The sequence below is a fragment of the Schistocerca nitens genome, chromosome 3, assembly GCF_023898315.1.
Source record: "Schistocerca nitens isolate TAMUIC-IGC-003100 chromosome 3, iqSchNite1.1, whole genome shotgun sequence".
In the NCBI taxonomy this organism is placed as follows: Eukaryota; Metazoa; Arthropoda; class Insecta; order Orthoptera; family Acrididae; genus Schistocerca; species Schistocerca nitens.
The window spans coordinates 947,094,681-947,118,982 of NC_064616.1; the positions used below are offsets into that span (position 1 = coordinate 947,094,681).

At 39.4% G+C, this 24,302-nt stretch overlaps 1 protein-coding gene across 1 annotated transcript in view; it reads right to left on the minus strand.

The window, feature by feature from the left end:
- Positions 1–24,302, minus strand: part of LOC126249022 (uncharacterized) — a 907,745-nt gene that overhangs the window by 544,921 nt on the left and 338,522 nt on the right. The window contains exon 10 of the mRNA XM_049950624.1: positions 4,699–4,776. Coding sequence (XP_049806581.1) covers positions 4,699–4,776 — 78 coding nt within the window. The remainder of the gene's footprint in view (positions 1–4,698; positions 4,777–24,302) is intronic.

The following is a 24,302-nucleotide window of genomic DNA, read 5'->3' on the forward strand; positions in this document are numbered from 1 at the left end:
TTTCAAATCGAAATTGATGAGTTTTGTTATTGGTCACACCTTCTATTCTGTAAAGAAGTTCCTTGAAAAATTGAACTGGTTCCTATTTTAAATTGCTGACTGCATTTACTAAAACTTATGGCTTGTGTTTTTGGTTTATAAATATTTTATTTTATCTGTTATTACTATTATGTTGTAATTTAATTTACTGACACATTCAATGACCTTGGAGATTTGCTCCTCAATTTGGTCCTACGGAACTAGACGTATAAATAAATAAATAAGTGACCATTAATAATTTTTGAGGATGCCCCAGGTAGGAAGTTTGTGTATTTCTGAAGAGTTTGAGGTGTTTAAAGGTACCCTCTATCATCTACTGTATAGATCTTTGTCGTGTGCTGAATTTAACTACTTCTGTTGTTCAGCCTTGTTATAGAATATTGGTGTTATACTATATTTCACTTGTAGATCTCTTATATTGACAAGAGTTTTGTTTTTTCATTCAAATGAATGTATCAATTTACCGTACTAGAATTTTTCTAAAATTCTACTTATTACAGGTCTGCTTCATTGAATGTTTCGTTTTGTTGTCAAATCTAGAATGTGGAGCCCTCTTTGCGGTGTCTATTATACATATTTTTTATTCTTCAAAGGACAATTATACTTCAAATCTTCATCTGATTTTTGTAACTGATATTCCATTGCTCTGCAGATGAGCTAAGTCCACTGGCGGTTCAAAAGCATTTATTTCCCTGTTTTCTTTCAAGGTGTCACTAAGAATTGAAAATAATTGCACTTTTTAATTCTTATATCCATTGAATTGACTGTTTTCCTTCAGTCTCTCTTTACAAATCTTTACTGTCCTGTGTCCACAGAAATCAACTTTTACTTTTTCCTTACCTATGTGTTTTACCTAGTATATTAAGTCTTGCAGTACTCTATCACATACTCCAACAGTTACGTATCAAAATTTCTGTCGGATTGAGGTGACTGTTGTACGTTTTATACAGACAACTAATTCCTAAAACAATTGGCAAGTGATTTCTGAATTTTGTGTTTGCTGAAATTCACCAGAGAGATGCACTCTGCCCCATATTTCTGTTTTAGATTTAAAGCAAGTACTGTACTAATAATCTGAATTAACCTGATATATTTTTTATCATACAAACATTTAGATCACTTCAGTACAAATCTGGTGTCGCTCTGTATGGATGGTTACCAGAGTTTGATTGAGCCAGCATTGACTTTATCTATTTTCATGCATACTTAGTGTTATACTGCTAGTACACACCACCAGCTGTGCATCATAAAACATTTGCTTCTAGATTGCCACCTCCCCCTCACCCTTCTCACACTTCACCCTCCTTTGCACCTACCTCTCTGCTGTTTCCCCTCCCGCAAGACATGTGTTACACTGCAGATAATACCCCACTCCACCACCCTAATAGAGAGAAGTGCCATTAAATTTTGATAATGCCACACAAGCAAAAGTCTCCTTCCAGCCAGATAACCAACATGCTCTTCTCCCTTCAGTCTGAAGTCTCTTTAGGAACAAAGCGTGTGCCTCTGTCACACAGAACCACATTCTAGTAGCTGAGAATCTTTTCATACTTTATTAACTGATTATAAACTCACTGCAGTCTTTCCCTTCTTCATGTGAAGCGTTACAGATGGATGAGGATACTGTTAGATGTTACATCACTGTGCACAAACTTTTTCATTATCTTTATTGGAGTTTGCCTTGTGTTTCTCCATGCCTAGAACTTTGGTTTACATGCTTATTTTATGCCACATGACAGTCCCATGATATTCTGAAAATAGTAAACTCTAAGATCAGTAGACAAGACAGATAGTTTTTCCACAACTTTGTCATTTTAGAGGAAAAAGTAAGGTTGTAACCGATACTCATTTTCAATTGACAATCAAACAAGTGCTGTTCTGGTCTTTTCCTTCAATTTTTCTAGTTGTAATTTGAATTATAGAGAACAGTTTGTTGATAATTGGGGAAAATATAAAATATATGTGTTACTCTGAGCATTATATCTTGTACTTTCTTTTGTATTTTGTACTTTTATGTACTTCTAATGGATATTAACGATTTATGAAAGATCTGGTCCCTCAAGTACTTTTGCCTTATGTTCTTTTTATAAATGTTATGAATGATTTGACACACATTGCTGATTTTGTTTTGTGCTTCTTGTAATTAGATAAGCATTTAAAGCACTATGTGGTTTCTACAATTAATGAGTGTAAGTCAGAACCGTGATATGACTACGAAACCCTTACACAAAGTGCACTCATCCCACAAATATTTAAGGTCATACCAATCCTCATTTGGCAGCTGGACAATATTGTGTTCTAAGCTGAGCACTTACTTTTGAGAAATATTAATTATAGCTACCCATTTTGAGACCTATATTATTAGTCAGACAAACAAGTCACCCTTCAGACCACTACTTGGTCACATTTCAACCTGGTTAATTATCATTTGTCTCAGTTTTAACTAATTAATTCACATGTAAAACTAAGTGATATACGTACGCACTACTATCCCATGAGGTAATTTAGAATGATTTTGCTTTGCTGAGATTTTCACTATGATGTGGCTGCATTTGCCATTTCCAATGATGTATCCATGTTAAGGTAGTGGTGATTCAATAGATACTCTGGCTAGTTTATGCTACAATTTTTTTCCAGTCGAAACTACTGTGAAATTCTAGTTGTAACACTTCTCTCTCTCTCTCTCTCTCTCTCTCTCTCTCTCTCTCTCTCTCTCTCTCTCTCTGTATGCCTAACTATGCCATAGTGCACTATTTTTTGAAGGACTGTTACTCCATGAGCTGATAACAAGGTAATGTAAATTGAGTAGGTAGAATGTAAATTTTAGAAATTCATGGGTTTTGATGCGCAGCCTTTGCTATCCCCTGATTTCACCCATAACTCCAGGATTTTGTCGGTATAAAAAAAAAGGCTTTTTACTTCTCTATTTTAACATGAGTTAATAAAGATAAGGTTTGGTACACTATCTCTACAACTTAATGACACCTCCATTTTACTAAAATGTGTTATGTTTCGTAGCCTGAGCAACTTTGTGCAACTACTAGCCGCAAAAATTGTCAGACGACATAGCAAGTTTGTATTTAGGTTATTACCCTTCTTCAAATGCACTTATACCAGTTCTAACCAACACCACGCGTTCTGCAGTAAGCTGATTTATTATGTTTTTTACCCAAATACTTTGATTATTTCATAATTAAGTATTCTGTCATGTTGTTGTTACATTTAATATTTTTTTTTTCGAAAAGGGGGGGGGGGGGGCGCCAGTAAACCATTAAAAGGCTCCCACTAGGGCAAACCGTCTTTCCAGCAGTGACTGACATTCTTTTGTAAACAATGTGAATCACCACTCCTCTGGAAGGGGTAAGCAATGTACAGTTTGGCAGCAAGTCACGGAATATTTTAAGCAACTGGTTTAAAAAATTTTATTTAGAAGACCCCAGTCAAATCTTTACAAGTTTGCTCCCAAAGCAACTTCCGTAGGGCATACATGACACAAGTTGCCTGCCTTTCAGAACCAACGCAGTTCCATCCAGTTTGCGCTGCTGACAAGAGATGCCCTCACCCCTCGGCTGAAACTGCTAGCGAATTCACACCATTGGTTTTAGCAATCAGTGTGGGTGGGACACAGGTCACATGTGTGGACGTTGGAGCATTCTGCAGTGCAGAACACAGTTGCCTCACTCTCTTGTGATCCAGACCTCAAACAGAACTGACATCTTTCATGGCAGGCAAAGCCACCAGTTCTACGTTTCATGATTGGCCATCAGCGTAGGTTAACATGAAACACCTCCCCTTCTGCTGCCCATTTCAATTAGAAGTTCAAACTCCTAAACTGGCCTAAACCTGGTAACTTCCAACCCTAGGCGTGCCCCTTGTACACTGTAAATTTGAATGTATTCTCTTTATTTTACCTAATATCCTGTTCTGTCATTTAACGGCAGCAATGGAGGTCTACTTCCAATCCCTGACCAAATGATCTGCTGTATGTTGTCGTCGTAAGCCATATGTAACAACCTTTTCCCCTCCCCCTAGCTGAAGTACCGAGCTGAAGTAGGGCACTTGAGCTCACTATGAAGTTCACAAACTACAAAAAATTCGCACAATTGCTTATGCTCTGCACTTCCACATAGTTCATATGAATAACTCAATATAAGATGGTGTCACACACGTTAATGCAAAAAAAGGTCAAAAATGTGATATAACATGCATTACAAGTGTTCGAATTCATACCATCTTCTCAATATACATTTATCCAGTAAATGGCCACACATGAAAAAATTCATGCAATTTGTGTTTACATAGAAATCTGGACTCTAGTTATTATACACCTGCCTTCGAAAGTGAATAACTCTCACAGACTCATAATAATCTGAAATAAAATCATCTGAACAAGCAGGAACTTTCACATGCATACTTTATAGTTAATTAATGCTGACTAACAAAATTCACATTCATTTCTTCCTAACAATTCCAATATGACAACTATCAAACAATCCCATTGAGAAGTATAACCAATTTTTGACTGGATCTCAGAAAAATTATATCTGCACACTATGCAAAGCACAGTTGACAGCAGTACCCTGTCAATATTTCTAGAAATCACATAAGCGAAATACTAATTGCGAACATGACTGCAGCATAGGTATAGTGAATATATACCTGATTCATTGTGGTCTCTGTGCCACCAGCTGGGTTTAAAATATTTCTTCTGTCTAGCTGACTCAGCATATGGTTCACCTGTTAGAAAAGACAACACTGGTCAATGTAACTACGCAGATATCAAGAACATTTTCTAACTTTTGTAAACAAAGGAAAGGAAAAGAACGCAATATCATACCATGTGACTGGCAGAAATGAACACTACCTGGTACAATTTATATAAATTAGGATTATGAACACCAAATCATGACCATCATCATCATCATCATCATCTACTACAGCGTGATTATAATTAGAGTTAAGCTTTCAACACAGTAGAAATTCCAACATTGGTCAGAATGACATCAAATTGCAATGGAATATTATCGGAGAAGCAGAAGAAAAAAAAAAGTTTGAAAATTGATCAATGGATGGCACTGTATGTCGCAATATGTCAATGAAAACACCTGTCATGTAAACGACCCACTGAAGTTGGTATAAACACGACGGGTACATGGTTTTTCCTCCTTTCACATGTGCGACGTTCGCCATGGCTGTCTCAATGCAGGATTGCGCTCTGCTTCTACAGCTGTATTACAAGAATGATGACTGTGCACACATCATCCTGCAGAAGTTCCGGACCCTGAAGGGTTTAAAAAAGGCATTCACCTGATGATTGCCGTAAGTCATGTGAAAATGATTCAAAAATTAAAAAGGATTCTTTTGGTGTGCAACGTGGTAGAGGCAGGAAATCAATTTATTCGATGTCAGTGGAAGTAGTGGTCACAGCAATGGAGGAGGTGACAATTGGTGGTGTACAAACGTGTAGTGCATGGAGAATTGCCCAAAAACTGGACATACAAATGAGCATGGTAAGTAAAATCTTATGAAAAATCCTTCTTTGCTGTCCATTAGAAATTATCCAGTTGCTTCCTGTTGACCCACCAGCACGAGAGACCTTTGCTTTAGAATTTCTTGCTCACATGGAAGTGGACAATGATTGGCAGAGGAACATTTTATGGGCAGATGAAGCCCACTTCACAAGATATATGAATACACAGAATTTTCAAATATGAGCAACGGAAAATCCACATACAAATCAACCAGTATCACTTCATCCTGAAATGTTCACTGTGTGGTGAGGGGTTACAGCATCAATTACCATAGTGCCAAATTTTTTTGAAGTGACAGGAGCTTCAGGTCCTGTTCCCTGTACCATCACTGGTAAGCACTGTGAGTGTCTTTTGTGCAATGATGTCATTCCAGCTCTCCAACAGCGTGGATGTGTGGATGGGATCATGTTTATGCTAGATGGCTCACCTCCGCAAATAGCAAATCCAGTTAACCAGCTGCTGAAGCACTATTACAGAAATGCTAGAATTATCAGCTACCATTTCCCTACAGCCTGGCCATCCTGAACACTTGATTTTAATCTATATGACTTCTGGCTGTGTGGCTATCTGAAATATGTTATGTTCAGTGTTCCGACTGCCAACTTCGCTGTACTGAAGGCACACATTGTGGAACACATCCTGAACGTGACACCGGAAACACTTCCATCAGTTGTGGAACATGCTGTTTCTCAATTTCAACTTGTTGCAGAAAACGGTGGACAGCATTTTGAACATATTTTGTACCAGTCACACAGAAATTAATAATCCAATTTGATTTTGATTGATGATTTCCATGAAGTTTTTCGTCTCAGGACAGTTAAAAACCGATTTTTCCCATCTGACGTGATCTGACCATGCCATGGTGGATGGGCTTATGTAACTAACAGTATCACACCTATAAGCCCATGCACACTGAGTAGTACAGCTTGTTTAACATCAAACGTACACCTTAGGCATTGTTGTATGATTCATTTCTCATTTGTAGTAGAGAATCATTAAATTATGATGCTTAAAGTGCCATCTATTGCTACATTTTGTAACTGTTTATTTTTCTTCTGCCATATGTTTTCCCCCTTCTCCAATAATATTCTGTTGCAATTTGATGGCATCCTGACCAGTGGTGTTATTTCTGCAGCAGTTTGAAAGTTTAAATTTAATTAGAATAATCCTGTACTACTACTACATTTCTATTCAGTTAAGTGCGATCTAATGCATCATCACAATTACAAATACCCAGTGAAGTAGGTAACACTGTGGTTTTCATAAAGATGAAGTAGTGCACATGTTGGTGAGGCTATAGACTCTTTGTTAGTGAGAAACTTCCCTTTGTCCATTACTGCTCCTTTCAACAAATACTACAACAACTATTTAATTGTACAGCGCCATCTTCTCCGCACTATGCCATCTGTCTCTAGGGTACAAGAGTTCAGGACAATGTTTTGTATTCTGGTGAAAAAGTCTATAAAACATTGTCAGTGGATATCAGGCAGGAAACTGAACATTCTCAGTTATTTATGAACAAAGTATAAGAATGCTTTATTAACCATTATTCCTACAACTTCCCAGAACACTTGGCCTCAAGAATGTGATTCTGTATAACTCAAATAATTGCGTTAGACAGATCTTGATGCTGACAGTATAAAGAAAGCTGACAAGGGTCTGTGTAAAGTTTGATAAATGCTTTGTTTGAATTATTAAATAGTAACGGGTCCTTAGTACTATTAGGGGTAGAGATGGAAGGGTGATGAGGGAGTGGGGGGTGAACTATTCTATACCATAACTGTACATGTGAATAGATTAGGTCTAGTCATAGTTTGCTATCAGTATATATAACTATCAGCATGGACCCCACCAGTATGAAACACAGATGTGTACTTTTAGGCTGCCACCTTTCCAGTCTGCTGGCAACAAAATCACAGATATGGATGGTAAACTGTTTAACCACAACCATTAGCAAACTGTATTTGGTGCCAACCACATTTCTGACAGCTGCCATAGTCATACATGTCACCAGTCTTGCCAATGGAGGTGCAAGGGGCACTGCAATTAGTGCTCTTCGGGCCATAGCACAGAGGGTGACTGCCACTCCCTCAATCACGGCTCTCATTGCCCAGTGCTGTCATACACACAGACTGGTGTACAAGTCTTCACTCTGAGTGCTGCCAGTGGTCACCACAGTAGCTGCTCATGGAATATATCTGACGGAAGGTATTTATCATACAACTGTAACCCACCCCTTTTCCCTATCTGTCTCTCTCTCTCTCTCTCTCTCTCTCTCTGCGTGTGTCTCTTGCCATTCATGGCAACCCTTGCGTGGAATATTGCTGAAGTTGAAGTGCTTTCGAATGAGGAGGATAGCTTTTATGATTTCATTAACAAGAACTGTGAACTGTACCCAATTAGCAAACTGTGGAAGGAAGGACTGTGTACATGTGAAGTTAATGGCTAGAGAACTGCAAAAGAACTGTGATAAATAGGCTATGAACTGTGTTTGAATTGTTGCATAGCTTTTGTTGAATTATAAAAATCGATGACACTAAATCAAATTTTTTGTTGCTATGAAAGAAATATTAGTGTAAATCAGGAACAGGAAGTTCTGAAGTGCTACGAGAATAAAAGTTAATGTTGTGTGCATGGCCGATGGTATTGCATTGTAAATCATCACTTAAAGATTCGTCATGCTACAAGATGGCCAGCATCAATAGCAGCACAAGACATCCATGGACAACATGTACAGTGAAAGCACATAGTGGTGAGTGCAGTTAGCAGAATCGGGCACTTCTGATGTGTCTGTTTCAGCACACAACGACAGCGGAATTGCAGCTAGGGATGCAGCCAACAGCTGTGAGAATCAACAATAATACGTCAAGGAAGAAAAGTAGAGTTAATTGCGTGCTTGCACATAGCACTTTTAAGATTTGTTATTGGAACATCAGTAATAATAAAAAGTCTGGATAAAAGAATTGAGGTGTGCTCTTGGCAGTAGAAAAGGAATTCAGTCGCACAGCAGTAGGGACGAGACAGTGGGTCAGATACAAATAAATGATAGTGAAATCAGATATGGGTTTAATTTTATGTCAAATACAGTCAAAAATAATGTTAGTAAAAACATAGATTCAGACACTGGTGTTAAATCTGAAATAGAGAATTAAAAAACCAATTATCTCACTGAGAATTTTGAAGCAGCCACAAATGATTTCAATGGTAATGTAGAATTAATTGATACTGAAGACAATAAAAATGTAGATTTAGCAGCAAAAAATGTTAATGTAGACAGAGGATGTGTAGTACGTTGTCAGAATAAAGTGATTAATTGGAATGATGATATCAGAGAAAATGACTCTGACGTTATCATTACTAATGAGCCAACAGATGAGTTACATACATTAAGTTAGCATATGGCATCAGCTGACACCTCATCAATTCATTACGATGATCAGTATATGATGTCTATGTGAAAATTAATTTTCAAGAAGAAAAAGGAGTACAAAAGAAAACGGATAATAGATTAAAGGAAATTAATGTGGGAACAGCACAACTTAATACTAAGTTTGATGCACTGAACAAAAGGTTATAAACATTGAAGTGAAAACTGAAGGATGCTGCAAGAAACTAGATTATGAAAAACAAGAATGGGGTAAGAAATTAAGTCAGAAACTAATATGTAGATTGACAATGAAATTAAGGATTTGTATGATCAAAAAGGAGTAACACAAACAACAATTAATGACATTAGTAACATAAAGCAAAAGCAAAGCAAATCTACCAAAGCATGTAATGAGAAACATAGAATATACTGTAATAATTTATAAAGTATCAATAATGACCATGAAATAATTAGTCGTAATATTTCACATGCAGAATCTTCTTGTAAAGGCAACACAAGTGTGATTCAGTGAAAACTGAGAAAAATAGAGCAAAAAGCACTTCCTGAGATGCAAAACAAAACAAAAAATGAAGGTAAACAAAAGTCGAAATTTGGTGTGAACAAGAAATTCAAAAACGTATCATTCATGTATGTGACATAGAAAATCATGCCAATGTGTATAAATTGCATCATTTCTCTCATAAGAGAACTATACACTCAGTAGCCTTCATTAGACAGTTTGAGGGCATCTTGCCTGAAAACACAGGAGAACAAGAAAAACTCAAACTCGTGATGAGTAGGTTCGAAGGAGAAGCAAAATCATGGGGAACAGGGGTCAGCAACACATGTAAATCATATAAAGAATTTGTTGAAGCATTATTGAATAAATACTGGTCTTGCAGCACACTACACAGAGTGAGAGGTGAAGTAGTTGCACAAAAAAGGTTACATGGTGAAAAAGTCATTATACCACAAATTAATAGGAGTAAGGTACTAGGGCTGGGAAGGGAAAATTGGTACAGCTGATTCATGAAAGTGTAGGGGGTGGATCTCGGGCCACACATGGTCAAATACCTGTTGTCATAGGTAGGAAAAGGAGGTCTTTTTAGGATAAATCCAGACAACAGGTTCCCCTGCTAAAGAGTATCTTCAGCACTTCAAAAAATACTTAAACAATCACTCACAAGACAGATTTTAACACCTCCAATATCACATACAAAAGATGTCACAAAGAAAAACAAACCATAGGAAAGGGTAACATGGGGCATTTCACAGACTTAACAATCCTCCATAAAAACATGTAATCAATAAAACATAAAGTAAAACTATTAGAAGTTGATATCACCAAAAAATTAATCATTTTGTGTGTGTATTGTGTATAGATCTCCCAGTCGTAGTGTGGACACTTTTTTCAATAAGTTAACAGAAGTTCTAGACAAAGTCTCAAGTACAAAGGTCAACATAATTCTGTGTCGGGACATTAACATAAACACTAATACCATAAATGAATCCAGCTGCACCTTCATAAACATCCTTCAAACTTTTGGCATGTCCCTGTTGGTCAATAGTGCAACAAGGGTTACTATGATGGCTTCATCAGTAACTGACCATGTGGGCACAAATATGGACAGGGAAAATTGTGATGTAGCTGTAAAATATTTCAGACTATCAGACCATTTCTGTAAAATAACAACAGTAAAATCAGCCATTGAATCATTCCCCAAACTACAAGCTTACAAACAACATCTATCAGAAATCAAAATAAAAGATTTTTCAAAAGAACTAGAAAAACAAAGCTGGGATGAAGTTTATAAGGAAACCAATGTGAATATGAAATTCTCTAAATTCTCTACATTGTTTATATTGAATTTTTAAAATGCATTTCCAAAAGTATTCATGTCTGTATCAACATCTCACAAAAGCAGGTATTCAGAAGTCCTCCTAAACACTTAAACATTTCAGTTCCATGAAAATGATTCACAATAATCCAGAATTCTTAAATTTCTATCACAGACACAAAAAGATCTATAGGAAGGTGCTGATTGCTGCAAAAAAGTCATTTAATGACAAAATAGCATACAATGCAGAGAATAAAAGCAAACCAGTCTGGGATGTTATAAAAAAGGAAACAGGGGGAGGAAAACAATCACAGAAGAGCGTAGCGTAGCATTCCAAAGGATTGGAAATGGGCACATGTCATCCCAGTTTTCAAGAAGGGACGTTGAACAGATGTACAGAACTATAGACCTATATCTCTAACGTCGATCAGTTGTAGGATTTTGGAACACATATTATGTTCGAGTATAATGACTTTTCTGGAGACTAGAAATCTACTCTGTAGGAATCAGCATAGGTTTTGAAAAAGACGGTCGTGTGAAAACCAGCTCGCGCTATTCGTCCACGAGTCTCAGAGGGCCATAGACACGGGTTCTCAGGTAGATGCCGTGTTTCTTGACTTCCGCAAGGCGTTCGATACAGTTGCCCACAGTCATATAATGAACAAAGTAAGAGCATATGGACTATCAGACCAATTGTGTGATTGGATTGAAGACTTCCTGGATAACGTAACGCAGCATGTCATTCTCAATGGAGAGAAATCTTCCGAAGTAAGAGAGATTTCAGGTGTGCCGCAGGGGAGTGTCATAGGACCATTGCTATTCACAATATACATAAATGACCTTGTGGATAACATCGGAAGTTCACTGAGGCTTTTCACAGATGAAGTGTGGTTTATCGAGAGGTTGTAACAATGGAAAATTGTACTGAAGTGCAGGAGGATCAGCAGCGAATTGACGCATGGTGCAGGGAATGGCAATTGAATCTCAATGTAGACAAGTGTGATGTGCTGCGAATACATAGAAAGATAGTTCCCTTGTCATTTAGCTACAAAATACGAGTAACAGGTCAGCAACTGGAAGCAGTTAATTCCATAAATTATCTGGGAGTACACATTAGGAGTGATTTAAAATGGAATGATCATATAAAGTTGATCATCGGTAAAGCACATGCCAGACTGAGATTCATTCGAAGAATCCTAAGGAAATGCAATCCGAAATCAAAGGAAGTAGGTTACAGTACGCTTGTTCGCCCACTGCTTGAATACTGCTCAGCAGTGTGGGATCCGTACCAGATAGCGTTGATAGAAGAGATAGAGAAGATCCAACAGAGAGCAGCGCTTCATTACAGGATCATTTAGCAATCGCAAAAGTGTTACGGAGATGATAGATAAACTCCATAGGAAGACTCTGCAGGAGAGACGCTCAGCAGCTCGGTACGGGCTTTTGTTAAAGTTTCGAGAAAATACCTTCACTGAAGAGTCAAGCAGTATATTGCTCCCTCCTACGTATATCTTGCGAAGATACCATGAGGATAAAATCAGAGAGATTAGAGCCCACACAGAAGCATACCGACAATCTTTCTTTCCACGAACAATACGAGACTGGAATAGAAGGGAGAAACGATAGAGGTACTAAAGGTACCCTCTGCCACACACCGTCAGGTGGCTTGCAGAGTATGGATGTAGATGTAGATGTAGATGTAGAATAACATACTGTTAAGGGAGGGGGATAAGATAATAAAGGATCCACAACACTTAGCAAGTTATGTAAACGAGCATTTTTCAAGTATTACAGAGAAGTTACAGCAAAAATTACCTAAAACAAATATCACACCACTAAATAATGTTGCACTAAATTAAATGTTGTTACTTCAAACCACAGATAATGAAGTCAATATATCTGTTCAAAAAATAAAAATAAAAAGTCATTAGGCACAAATGAAGTACCAATGTGTGTACTGAAACAATGCATAGGGACTATACAAGGCCCCTTAACAAATACACTACTGGCCATTAAAATTGCTAAACCATGAAGATGACATGCTACAGACGCAAATTTTAACCAACAAGAAGAAGACGCTGTGATATGCAAATGATTAGCTTTTCAGAGCATTCACACAAGGTTGGCACCGGTGGCGACACCTACAATGTGCTGACGTGAGGAATGTTTCCAACCGATTTCTCTTACACAAACAGCAGTCGACCGGCGTTGCCTCGTGAAACATTGTTGTGATGCCTTGTGTAAGGAGGAGAAATGCCTACCATCATGTTTCCAACTTTGATGAAGGTTGGATTGTAGCCTATCGCGATTGCGGTTTATCGTATCGCGACATTGCTGCTCGTGTTGGTCGACATCCAATGACTATTAGCAGAATATGGAATCGATGGGTTCAGGAGGGTAATACGGAACACCGAGCTGGATCCCAAAGGCCTTGTATCACTAGCAGCCGAGATGACAGGCATCTTATACACATGGTTGTAACCGATTGTGCAGCCATGTCTCGATCCATGAGTCAACAGGTGGCAACGTTTGCAAGACAATAACCATCTGCACGAACAGTTCGACAACGTTTGCAGCAGCATCGACTATCTGCTCGGAGACCATGGCTGCGATTACCCTTGATGCTGCATCACAGACAGGAGCGCCTGTGATGGTGTACTCAATGACAAACATGGGTGCATGAATGGCAAAACATCATTTTTTCGGATGAAACCAGGTCCTTTTTACAGCATCATGATGGTCGCATCCGTGTTTGGCAACATCGTGGTGAACAGACATTCGAAGCGTGTTTTCGTCATCGCCATATTGGTGTATCACCCGGCTTGATGGTATGGGGTGCCATTGGTTACACGTCTCTATCACCTCTTGTTCGCATTGATGGCACTCTGATCAGTGTACGTTATATTTCAGATGTGTTATGACCCGTGGCTCTACCCTTCATTCAATCGCTGCGAAACCCTACATTTCAGCAGGTTAATGCACGATCGAATGTTGCAGGCCCTGTACAGGCCTTTCTGGATACAGAAAATGTTCGACTGTAGTCCTGGCCAGCACATTCTCCAGATCTCTCACCAATCGAAAACGTCTGGTCAATCGTGGTCGAGCAATTGGCTCATCACAACACGCCAGTCACTACTCTTGATGAACCGCGGTATAGTGTTGAAGCTGCATGGGCAGCTGTACCTGTACACACCATCCAAGCTCAGTTTCTACATCTACATCTACATACATACTCTGCAATCCACCATACGGTTCGTGGCGGAGGGTACCTCATACCACAACTAGCAGCTTCTCTCCCTATTCCACTCCCAAACAGAACGAGGAAAAAATGACTGCCTATATGACTCTGTACGAGCCCTAATCTCTCTTATCTTATCTTTGTGGTCTTTCCGCGAAATATAAGTTGGCAGCAGTAAAATTGTACTGTGTCAGCCTCAAATGCTGGTTCTCTAAATTTCCTCAGTAGCAATTCACAAAAAGAATGCCCCCTTTCCTCTAGAGCCTCCCACTAGAGTTCGTGAAGCATTTCCGTAACACTCGCATGATGATCAAACCTACCAGCAACAAATCTAGCAGCCCGCCTCTGAATTGCTTCTATGTCCTCCCTCAATCTGACCTGATAGGGATCCCAAACACTCAAGCAGTACTCAAGAATAGGTCGTATTAGTGTTTTATAAGTGGTCTCCTTTTCAGATGAACCACATCTTCCCAAAATTCTACCAATGAACCAAAGACAACTATCAGTCTTCCCCACAACTGCCATTACATGCTTGTCCCATTTCATATCGCTCTGCAATGTTACGCCCAAATATTTAAGCGACGTGACTGTGTCAAGTGCTACACTACTAGCGGAGTATTCAAACATTACGGGATTCTTTTTCCTATTCATCTGCAGTAATTTACATTTATCTATATTTAGAGTTAGCTGCCATTCTTTATACCAATCACAAATCCTGCCCAAGTCATCTTGTATCCTCCTACAGTCACTCAACGACGACACCTTCCCACACACCACACCATCATCAGCAAACAGCCGCACATTGCTATCCATCCTATCCAAAAGATTATTTATGCAGATAGAAAACACCAGCGGACCTACCACACTTCCCTGGGGCACTTCAGATGATATCCTCACCTCCGATGAACACTCACCATCGAGGACAATGTACTGGGTTCTATTACTTAAGAAGTCTTCGAGCCACTCAAATATTTGAGAACCAATCCCGTATGCTCATACGTTAGTTCGGAGTCTGCAGTGGGGCACAGAGTCAATCGCTTTCCAGAAGTCAAGGAATATGGCATCCGTCTGACACCCTTCCTCCATGGTTCGCAAGATATCATGTGAAAAAAGGGCGAGTGGCATTTCACAGCAGTGTTGCTTTCTAAAGCAATGCTGATGCATAGACAGCAACTTCTCTGTCTCAAGGAAATTCATTATATTCGAACTGAGAATATGTTTGAGAATCCTGCAACAAACCGATGTTAACGATATTGGTCTGTACTTTAGAGGATCCGTCCTTCTACCCTTCTTATATACAGGGGTCACCTGCGCTTTTTTCCAGTTGCTCGGGACTACGTTGGGCAAGAGATTTGTGATAAATGCAAGCTAAGTAAGGAGCCAATGCAGTAGAGTACTCTCTGTGAAACCGAACAGGAATCCCATCACGACCTGGCGATTTATTTATTTTCAACCCATTCAGCTGCTTCACAACCCCAGGGATGTCTATCACTATGTCCTCCATACGGGAATCTGTATGAGACTCAAACGGTGGTATGTTTGTACGATCCTCCTGCATGAAAGATTTCTCAAATGCTAAATTTAAAATTTCAGCTTTCGTTTTGCTGTCTTCCATTGCTAGGCCAGACTCATATGTGAGTGACTGTAAGGAGGCCTTCGACCCGCTTACCGATTTTATGTAAGACCAGAATTTTCTTGGGTTTTCAGCAAGATCTTTTCCATAGGTATGACGGTGGTAGTGGTTGTATGCTTCGCACATCATTCTTTTTACAGTAGCACGAATCTCTACTAACTTTTGCCTGTCCTCATTCTCCCGATCTTTCATGTATCACGAGTGCAACTGTCTTTGCTTCCTGAGCATTCTCCGAATTGCTCTGTTGAACTATGGTGGGTCTTTTCCTTCCGTAACCCACTTCTTCGCCACACACTTGTCCAATGCGTAATTTACATTGCGTTTAAAATTTGCCCATAATTCTTCCATGTCCATCGTACTGGAAGTAAATGAAGTCGATTCATTTACTAAGTGGGATGCTAACAACTGATTATCTGCTCTTTCTAGTAAGAATACTCTCCTAGCCTTCTTCACCGAATTTTTAACTTTCGTAACCATAGTCGTAATAACAACATCATGATCACTAATCCCTGTCTCAACACTGACACTGTCGATGAGGTCTGGTCTGTTCGTGGCTACCAGATCTAAAATATTTCCATTACGTGTTGGCTATCGATTTAGCTGCTCAAGACAGTTTGCGGATAATGTGTAAAAAGTAATTCACATGACGGCTTGTCTGTACCACCTGTAATGAATCCATAGACGTCCCAGTCTATACTAGGTAGGTTGAAGTCGCCTCCGACTAATATAGCATGATCCAAGTACTTCTGCAATACAGAGTTTAGACTCCCTTTGATTGATTCTAGAACTGTCACGGTGGAAACTGGTGGCCGGTAATAACACACAACGAATATCTTTACTTCTCCTACCCCTGTTAAATGTGTACAGATAACTTCACAATCACACTCTACTTCGACCTCAGTAGACACAATATTTTTGTCAACTGCAATGAAGACACCACCTCCTACGGTGTCTAATCTGTCTTTCCGATAAACGTTCCAACCCTCACTAAATATTTCAGAACTTCCTATCTCAGGGTTCAGCCAGGTCTCAGTCCAGAGAATAATTTCCATGCCACATGCTTCCTGGAGGGCAGTAAATTCAGGAACTTTATTCCGAACACTCTGAAAATTTAAAGCTAATATCTTGATAGCTGAAGTGTCTTTACACTGAGTGCGTCCTGATTTCCCTGCCTGCACGTCAACTGGTGAGTGTTCATAAGGACACTTCGCACTACTGCCTGGCCTAAAAAACCCCCATGTGCACACCACAAGTACTCTGCTACCCAAGTTGACTCAATGCCCAGGCGTATCTAGGCCGTTATTATGGCCAGAGGAGGTTGTTCAAGGTACTTATTTGTCAGGACCTATGCACTCAAATTATGTGAAAATGTAATTACGTCAGTTCTAGTATAATATATTTATCCAATGAATACCCGTTTATCATCTGCATTTCTTCTTGGTGTAGCAATTTTAAAGGCCAGTAGTGTATAATAAATGAATCCCTTTACATCAGGGACATTTCCAGAGCAGTTAAAAAATGCAAGAGTTGTACCTCTGGTTAAGAAAGGTAATGCAGAATTCATAGAAAATTACCAGCCCATTTCCCTGCTGTCAGCATTCTCAAAAAAATAGAAGCTATTACGAAAGACAGATCAATGAATTACCTGAATAAATACAATCTTTTAAGCAAATCACAGTTTTGTTTCCAAAGTGACAAAAATATGGATTCAGCCATAGTAGAATTTACAAAAGTTGTACTTGATGCTCTTGATAAAGATGAGTGTGTCAGAGACATATTTTTGGATCTTTCTAATGCATTTGATACAGTTGACCACAAGATTATCTTAAATAAATTAGAAGCATTAGGAATAAGAGGAGTAGCTAATGACTGGTTTCGGTCATACCTAACAGATAGGGTACAAAGAGCAGAGATAACACATACTTCAGATAAATCTAAACAGTTAGTGAAATTCTTATCAGAATCAAAATACATTAATATAGGGGTTCCGCTAGGTAGCATTTTAGAACCAATACTGTTCCTGATATACATCAATGACATTCCCAGTAGTGGTACTCATATTGAAAAAATTCAACGCAAAATTTCTAGGATTGAATACTGATTCTCAGTTGAAGGGGTGTGAAAAAACAAAGGTACTTGCAAACAGAATGTTATCAGCGTGTTATACCCTTAGAGTCCTATAATCGATGTGTAACATGCAGTGTCTTTTACTTACATATTATTCATATATACACTCAGTTCTTAGCTACAGCATTCTGTTTTTGGGGAACAAATGTACAAAATATGAACACAATTTTCAAACTCCAGAAATGAGCCATAGGGATAATAACCAAAACTACTACTTGAGCTAATTGTAGAGATCTGTTCAAAACACTGGGGATTTTAACTGTTACACGTGAATACATTTATCAGTCAGTTGTACACATCACAAATAACATTGGAAATTACTGCACAAACAGCTCTGCCCATGACCATGCAACAACAGACAGACTCAACTTACATTTAGAAGAAAAAATAAACATAAAACTCAAAACAGCATTTTCTAGCAAGGAATAACATTACACAATAAATTACTAAAAGGGATTAAAGAAAACAGAAAAATACACTTATTTAAATATTCAGCTAAAAAGTAACTGTTATGCAATACATTTTATACATTGAAAGTATACTTAGATAAAGCAGAGTAGGGTTTCATTAAAAATGTTATACAAATACATAATAATAATATTAATAATAATAAAAATGATTATAAAACATCCAACATTCCACATAACACCTTCACTTTTTTTCTCTCTTCTTTTTTCCTTTCTAAAAATATTTACCCCCAAACTATGCATAGCACAATCCTAACACCTCTTCCTCTTTCTGAACTCAACATCTCATTATGGAGGGATGCTGACTCAGCTTTCCTGGATAGCAAATGGGAAGTTGTGGTGCAGAAAATGGCCCAGAGATCACCAGTGTGTGTGTGTGTGTGTGTGTGTGTGTGTGTGTGTTGTGAGTGCAGTGTTATGAAACAATGTGTGTATAGTGTGTGCAGTGACTGAAGGTGAAATATGAGTAAACAGTGTGGCATTACATTATTAAATAAGTTATTTGTAAAAAAAAAAGGTATTGTATACCAGGAACAAATCTAATGATTGTCTCTGACTAGAAGTCTGTAAATATATGTATATATGAATTAGCTTACTTTAAATTCATCTAAACTTGTAAATACTTTGACATGTCCTATATCCTTGTAACAAGAGATCTACAGATGAATAAAGTTACTGCTGCTGCTGCTGCTGCTGCTACTACTTCTATTACTCCTACTATTACTAAGATCCCATACTGAAGTTCAATGGCATCAAGATATCAATAAACACAGATGTTATAGTCACTTTCTGTGAGAGACCGCTAACAAAAAATGGTCAAAAGCATACTGCATTCGGCTATGGGAGACGAAGTTATTAAGTTCACTTCTACAAAGCACCATATGGGGGTAGATTAGGTGGTTGCATTAGAAAAAGTTGTGAATGAATCACACCTCATTCCATCATAGGAATACCACCACAAAAAATTTTAGATGAAATATCAATCAATGACATGACAAAATATTATGACTACTACACCTCAGTGGGCAATGAAGTTCTTCGTATTGTTACGACTTTGATGGTTACCATGTGTCTAAGTTAACTGACTGTTTCCTGCTGTTAGTTCTTCCCCTTCATTGATTCAGAACTATATCTGTCCTCTTTACCATTCTTCACTGTTATGTTTAAGATGAGAATATTTTTTTGTACTGAATGCGAAAACAAATTATCCAAGAAGATTAAACATCTGTACAGTGTGGCAGCCAGTCCAGGAATATTTTAGGGAATGGATTTAAAAAATTTTATTTAGAAGTCCCCAGTCAAATCTGTACAAGTTTTCTCCCACAGCAACATCTGCTGTGCCTACGTGCCAAGTTGCCTGCCTTTCAGAACAAAGGCAGTCTGTCCACTTAAAGCTGCTGACAAGAGACACCCTCAGCACTCTGCTGAAACTGCTAGTGAATTCATGCCATCAGTGTTAGCCATAAGCAAGCATGGGATACAGGCCATGTGTATGGATGCTGGAGCATTCTGCAGTGCACAAATCAGTTGCCTCAGTCTGTTGAGATCCAGACCTTGAGCAGAACAGACATCTTTCTTGGTAGGCAAGCCTCTGGCTCTGCGTTTCATAACCGCCCACCAACATAACTTAACATGAACCGCCTCCTCATCTGTTGCCCATTTATTTAGTTGTTGGTCCTCTTAGACTGGTCTAAACCTGGTAACATCCTCCCTAGGCATGCTCTTTGTATACTACACATTTCAATATATTCTATTTACGAGGGCAGTTCAATAAGTAATGCAACACATTTTTTTTCTGAAACAGGGATTGTTTTATTCAGCATTGAAATACACCAGGTTATTCCCCAATCTTTTAGCTACACAACACTATTTTTCAACGTAATCTCCATTCAATGCTACGGCCTTACGCCAGCTTGAAATGAGGGCCTGTATGCCTGCACGGTACCATTCCACTGGTCGATGTCGGAGCCAACATCGTACTGCATCAATAACTTCTTCATCATCCGCGTAGTGCCTCCCATGGATTGTGTCCTTCATTGGGCCAAACATATGGAAATCCGACTGTGCGAGATCGGGGCTGCAGGGTGCATGAGGAAGAACAGTCCACTGAAGTTTTGTGAGCTCCTCTCAGGTGCAAAGACTTGTGTGAGGTCTTGCGTTGTCATGAAGAAGGAGAAGTTCGTTCAGATTTTTGTGCCTACGAACACGCTGAAGTCGTTTCTTCAATTTCTGAAGAGTAGCACAATACACTTCAGAGTTGATCGTTTGACCATGGGGAAGGACATCGAACAGAATAACCCCTTCAGCGTCCCAGAAGACTGTAACCATGACTTTACCGGCTGAGGGTATGGCTTTAAACTTTTTCTTGGTAGGGGAGTGGGTGTGGCGCCACTCCATTGATTGCCGTTTTGTTTCAGGTTCGAAGTGATGAACCCATGTTTCATCGCCTGTAACAATCTTTGACACGAAATTGTCACCCTCAGCCACATGACGAGCAAGCAATTCCGCACAGATGGTTCTCCTTTGCTCTTTATGGTGTTCGGTTAGACAACGAGGGACCCAGGGGGAACAAACCTTTGAATATCCCAACTGGTGAACAATTGTGACAGCACTACCAACAGAGATGTCAAGTTGAGCACTGAGTTGTTTGATGGTGATCCGTCAATCATCTCGAACGAGTGTGTTCGCACGCTCCGCCATTGCAGGAGTCACAGCTGTGCACGGCCGGCCCGCACGCGGGAGATCAGACAGTCTTGCTTGACCTTGCGGCGATGATGACACACGCTTTGCCCAACGACTCACCGTGCTTTTGTCCACTGCCAGATCACCGTAGACATTCTGCAAGCGCCTATGAATATCTGAGATGCCCTGGTTTTCCACCAAAAGAAACTCGATCACTGCCCGTTGTTTGCAACGCACATCCGTTACAGACGCCATTTTAACAGCTCCGTACAGTGCTGCCACCTGTCGGAAGTCAATGAAACTATACGAGACGAAGCGGGAATGTTTGAAAATATTCCACAAGAAATTTCCGGTTTTTTCAACCAAAATTGGCCGAAAAAAAATGTGTTGCATTACTTATTGAACTGCCCTCGTAGTTACCTAATTTTCTATTCTGTCATTTAACAGCAGCCCTGGATGCCCACTTGAAAGACCTGATCATTCAACCAGCTGCACATTGTAGTCGTAAGCTGTATGTAACAGCCTTCTTTCCACTCCCTACCCATGTACACTGGTATCAGAAACACGATTAGTTCCCACCAATCGGTCTACAGGACAGCTGTTTACTTTTTTTTAATTTTCGATATTGTGTGGTCAGTCAGGACTCACGGCTGTTATTCTGCTGTGAGCCGGGTCTGGGTGCTGCAGGGCATTGGATACAATGCCACACCAGATACTGCATCTGCACATCCCAGCATCTGGGGCAAAGTCTACTGCCACCTTGTCGCAGCACACAGCTCCAACATGTGAGCACAGACTAAACAGAGCTGCTTCTGATTGCAGGAGTACATGCTGTGAGCACGGCAGCCCCATTTCATTGTAGCTTCCATTGAACCTGTTTACTGTAGTAAATTTCTTACACGTGTTTTAAACTGTGTTGTTGTTGTTGAAGTATTTCATGCTTAGTTCTAGTGATGAGAAGTTTCTTAAGATATATTTTTGAGAGTTTTCGATTAATCTCCTGGGATGTGCAGATCACACATCATGTTTGGTAGCCACAGAGTCCACAGCTGTTCATGACACTTTTTTCCATTTCATTTTCACACCATGAACCATTCTTTTTTTTCCCTTCTGTTCTGTAGCCGCATTTCTGGGCTATCTGATGAAAGTAGGCTCCTATTCCTAGCTCCACAGATGTGAGGACCTTAAGGGCTCTATAGACCCTATGCCTCCAAACTGCACCTGCAAGGTTTCCGAAATCGTTGGCGCACTACATCTTTTTACCTTGATAAGGATTTGTTTTTATTGAAAGACCAGTCACAGACGTGAAATCAGTGTCTAGGCCTTGTAAGAAATGTGACAAACCATAGTGTCTAATGATCCTGGTATTACAAAATTGTTAACACTTTACTATTGGTATTAGGCGACTTGAGGCTCAATGCGCACACAGTCATAATTATACAATGAGCACTTGTGTGACATGCTGGATTCCGAAACGAAAGGTATGAACTTTTTCCGCCTTCTCTTTCTCTTGTTTCTGCATCTCTGTACTTTCTCTTTGCTGACCTTTTATTCTTTTTCTGTCCATGCCTTCTGTTTTTCGTAAATGGGAGCTCCTTGTCTGGTAAACTCAATGCACGAAGCAAAAATGTATAAAGTATGTACCATAACAAGAGTTCTAATGAATGATGACGAAGAATTGATCTGTTGTACTCCTGTAAGTTGATAAGAGAGGATATGATAACTTGTGGCTGTTATCTCCCAGAGGGTAATGAACTTTTGTTGATATGATGAGATGTAAGACATTGTTGTATTTAGGTTACTTGTGAGCAGACAACAGGTCCTGCCACTCATGTGGTCGAAGGCAGTTATGTACAGGGAAAAGTTCTTCTGCCAGCTGTTTCAAGTGATGTTATTTCTGTTGTACAGATAATGTTTTGTTGTGGAAGCTGAGTAGGATACAATAAATGCTAATAATGTTGCTAAATGTATGACTGAAGATGATTCAGTGACGTTAGATTGTCTATTTTATGCTGCCACACCTACAGGTCAGAGCAGAACCGTTAACCATGATTCATTTTACCATGCAGTTACCTTCCAGTTGAGATACTTTTTTCAGAGTCATTTAAATTGCAGGTTATGTTACCAGTGAAGGCTTACTAAAGCAGAGACCACATGGTGCAAACCCATGGACTGCCACAGCTGTCGCCTTGTGATAAGCCATCCACATCCCAGCACGCTACCACATTTCTCACCCTTCTTCATCTTGTCTGTCATAATTAAGTCTAATTTTCATATTTTCGCACAATTTATAAGTAATGAACTGCATAGGTTTTCAGTGACAATGTACTAAGACTACTACATACAGTATAAACATTAAGTGGTTGTCACATTGCAGTGGTACCAGTTGAGTCTAACAGCAGATCGGGTTTCACTAGACATGACCTGCACCTCAATAGGTATGGGAATGGGAGGCTGGCAAAGCTTATAGGTGACAGTGGGTGGTGGCAGGATCACTCATGGAAAAATTCCTGTAGTAGTTGGTGTTAGAGCTGCACCTTTTTTAGATTGAAGTCAGCTCATAGGTATACCTGTCTAAAGGAAGTCCCTCTAGCAAAGGAATCACCTTCAGAGAATCTCAGGTATCCGAGTAGAGAAGAATTAGCATATTTCATCAAAATATAAAAGATACTAAAGTTAGTGAACTGTGACTGTGTATGTGCGGATGGATATGTGTGTGTGTGCGAGTGTATACCTGTCCTTTTTTCCCCCTAAGGTAAGTCTTTCCGCTCCTGAGATTGGAATGACTCCTTACCCTCTCCCTTAAAACCCACATCCTTTCGTCTTTCCCTCTCCTTCCCTCTTTCCTGATGAAGCAACCATGGGTTGCGAAAGCTTGAATTTTGTGTGTGTGTTTGTGTTTGTTTGTGTCTCTATCAACATACTGTTGTGTACATAGTTCCGCATAGTCAGCGCGTACACAACTTTCCCACTAGAGCACGCCCTGCTAAGCGCAACAGCGCAGGCGCAGCGCTCATCCGTCTCCGCACTACGAAATGGCGCTGCCTTAGAGACAGACCAAATTCTGCTTCCGCCGATCCACGTATTAATATGTAACGCAGCCTATGAGATTGCTTCTAATGTAGAACCTTCTCTCCTCGTGGATCACACTCGCGCAGTGATACCTGAACGCGTGAGGTATTATAACGAGTGTACAGACCTCTGATTAGTCTGTCTGCATTTGTCTGCACCTGTCTGTACCAGTCTACATTAGTCTGTACCAGTCTATAGTCAAGTTTCAGTCTGCACATAATAAGATTTTCATATTCCTGTACATAGCCATGAAGAGAAATGTATAGACACCTTGTCAAGTATCAGAGATATGTGAGAATAAGATTAAT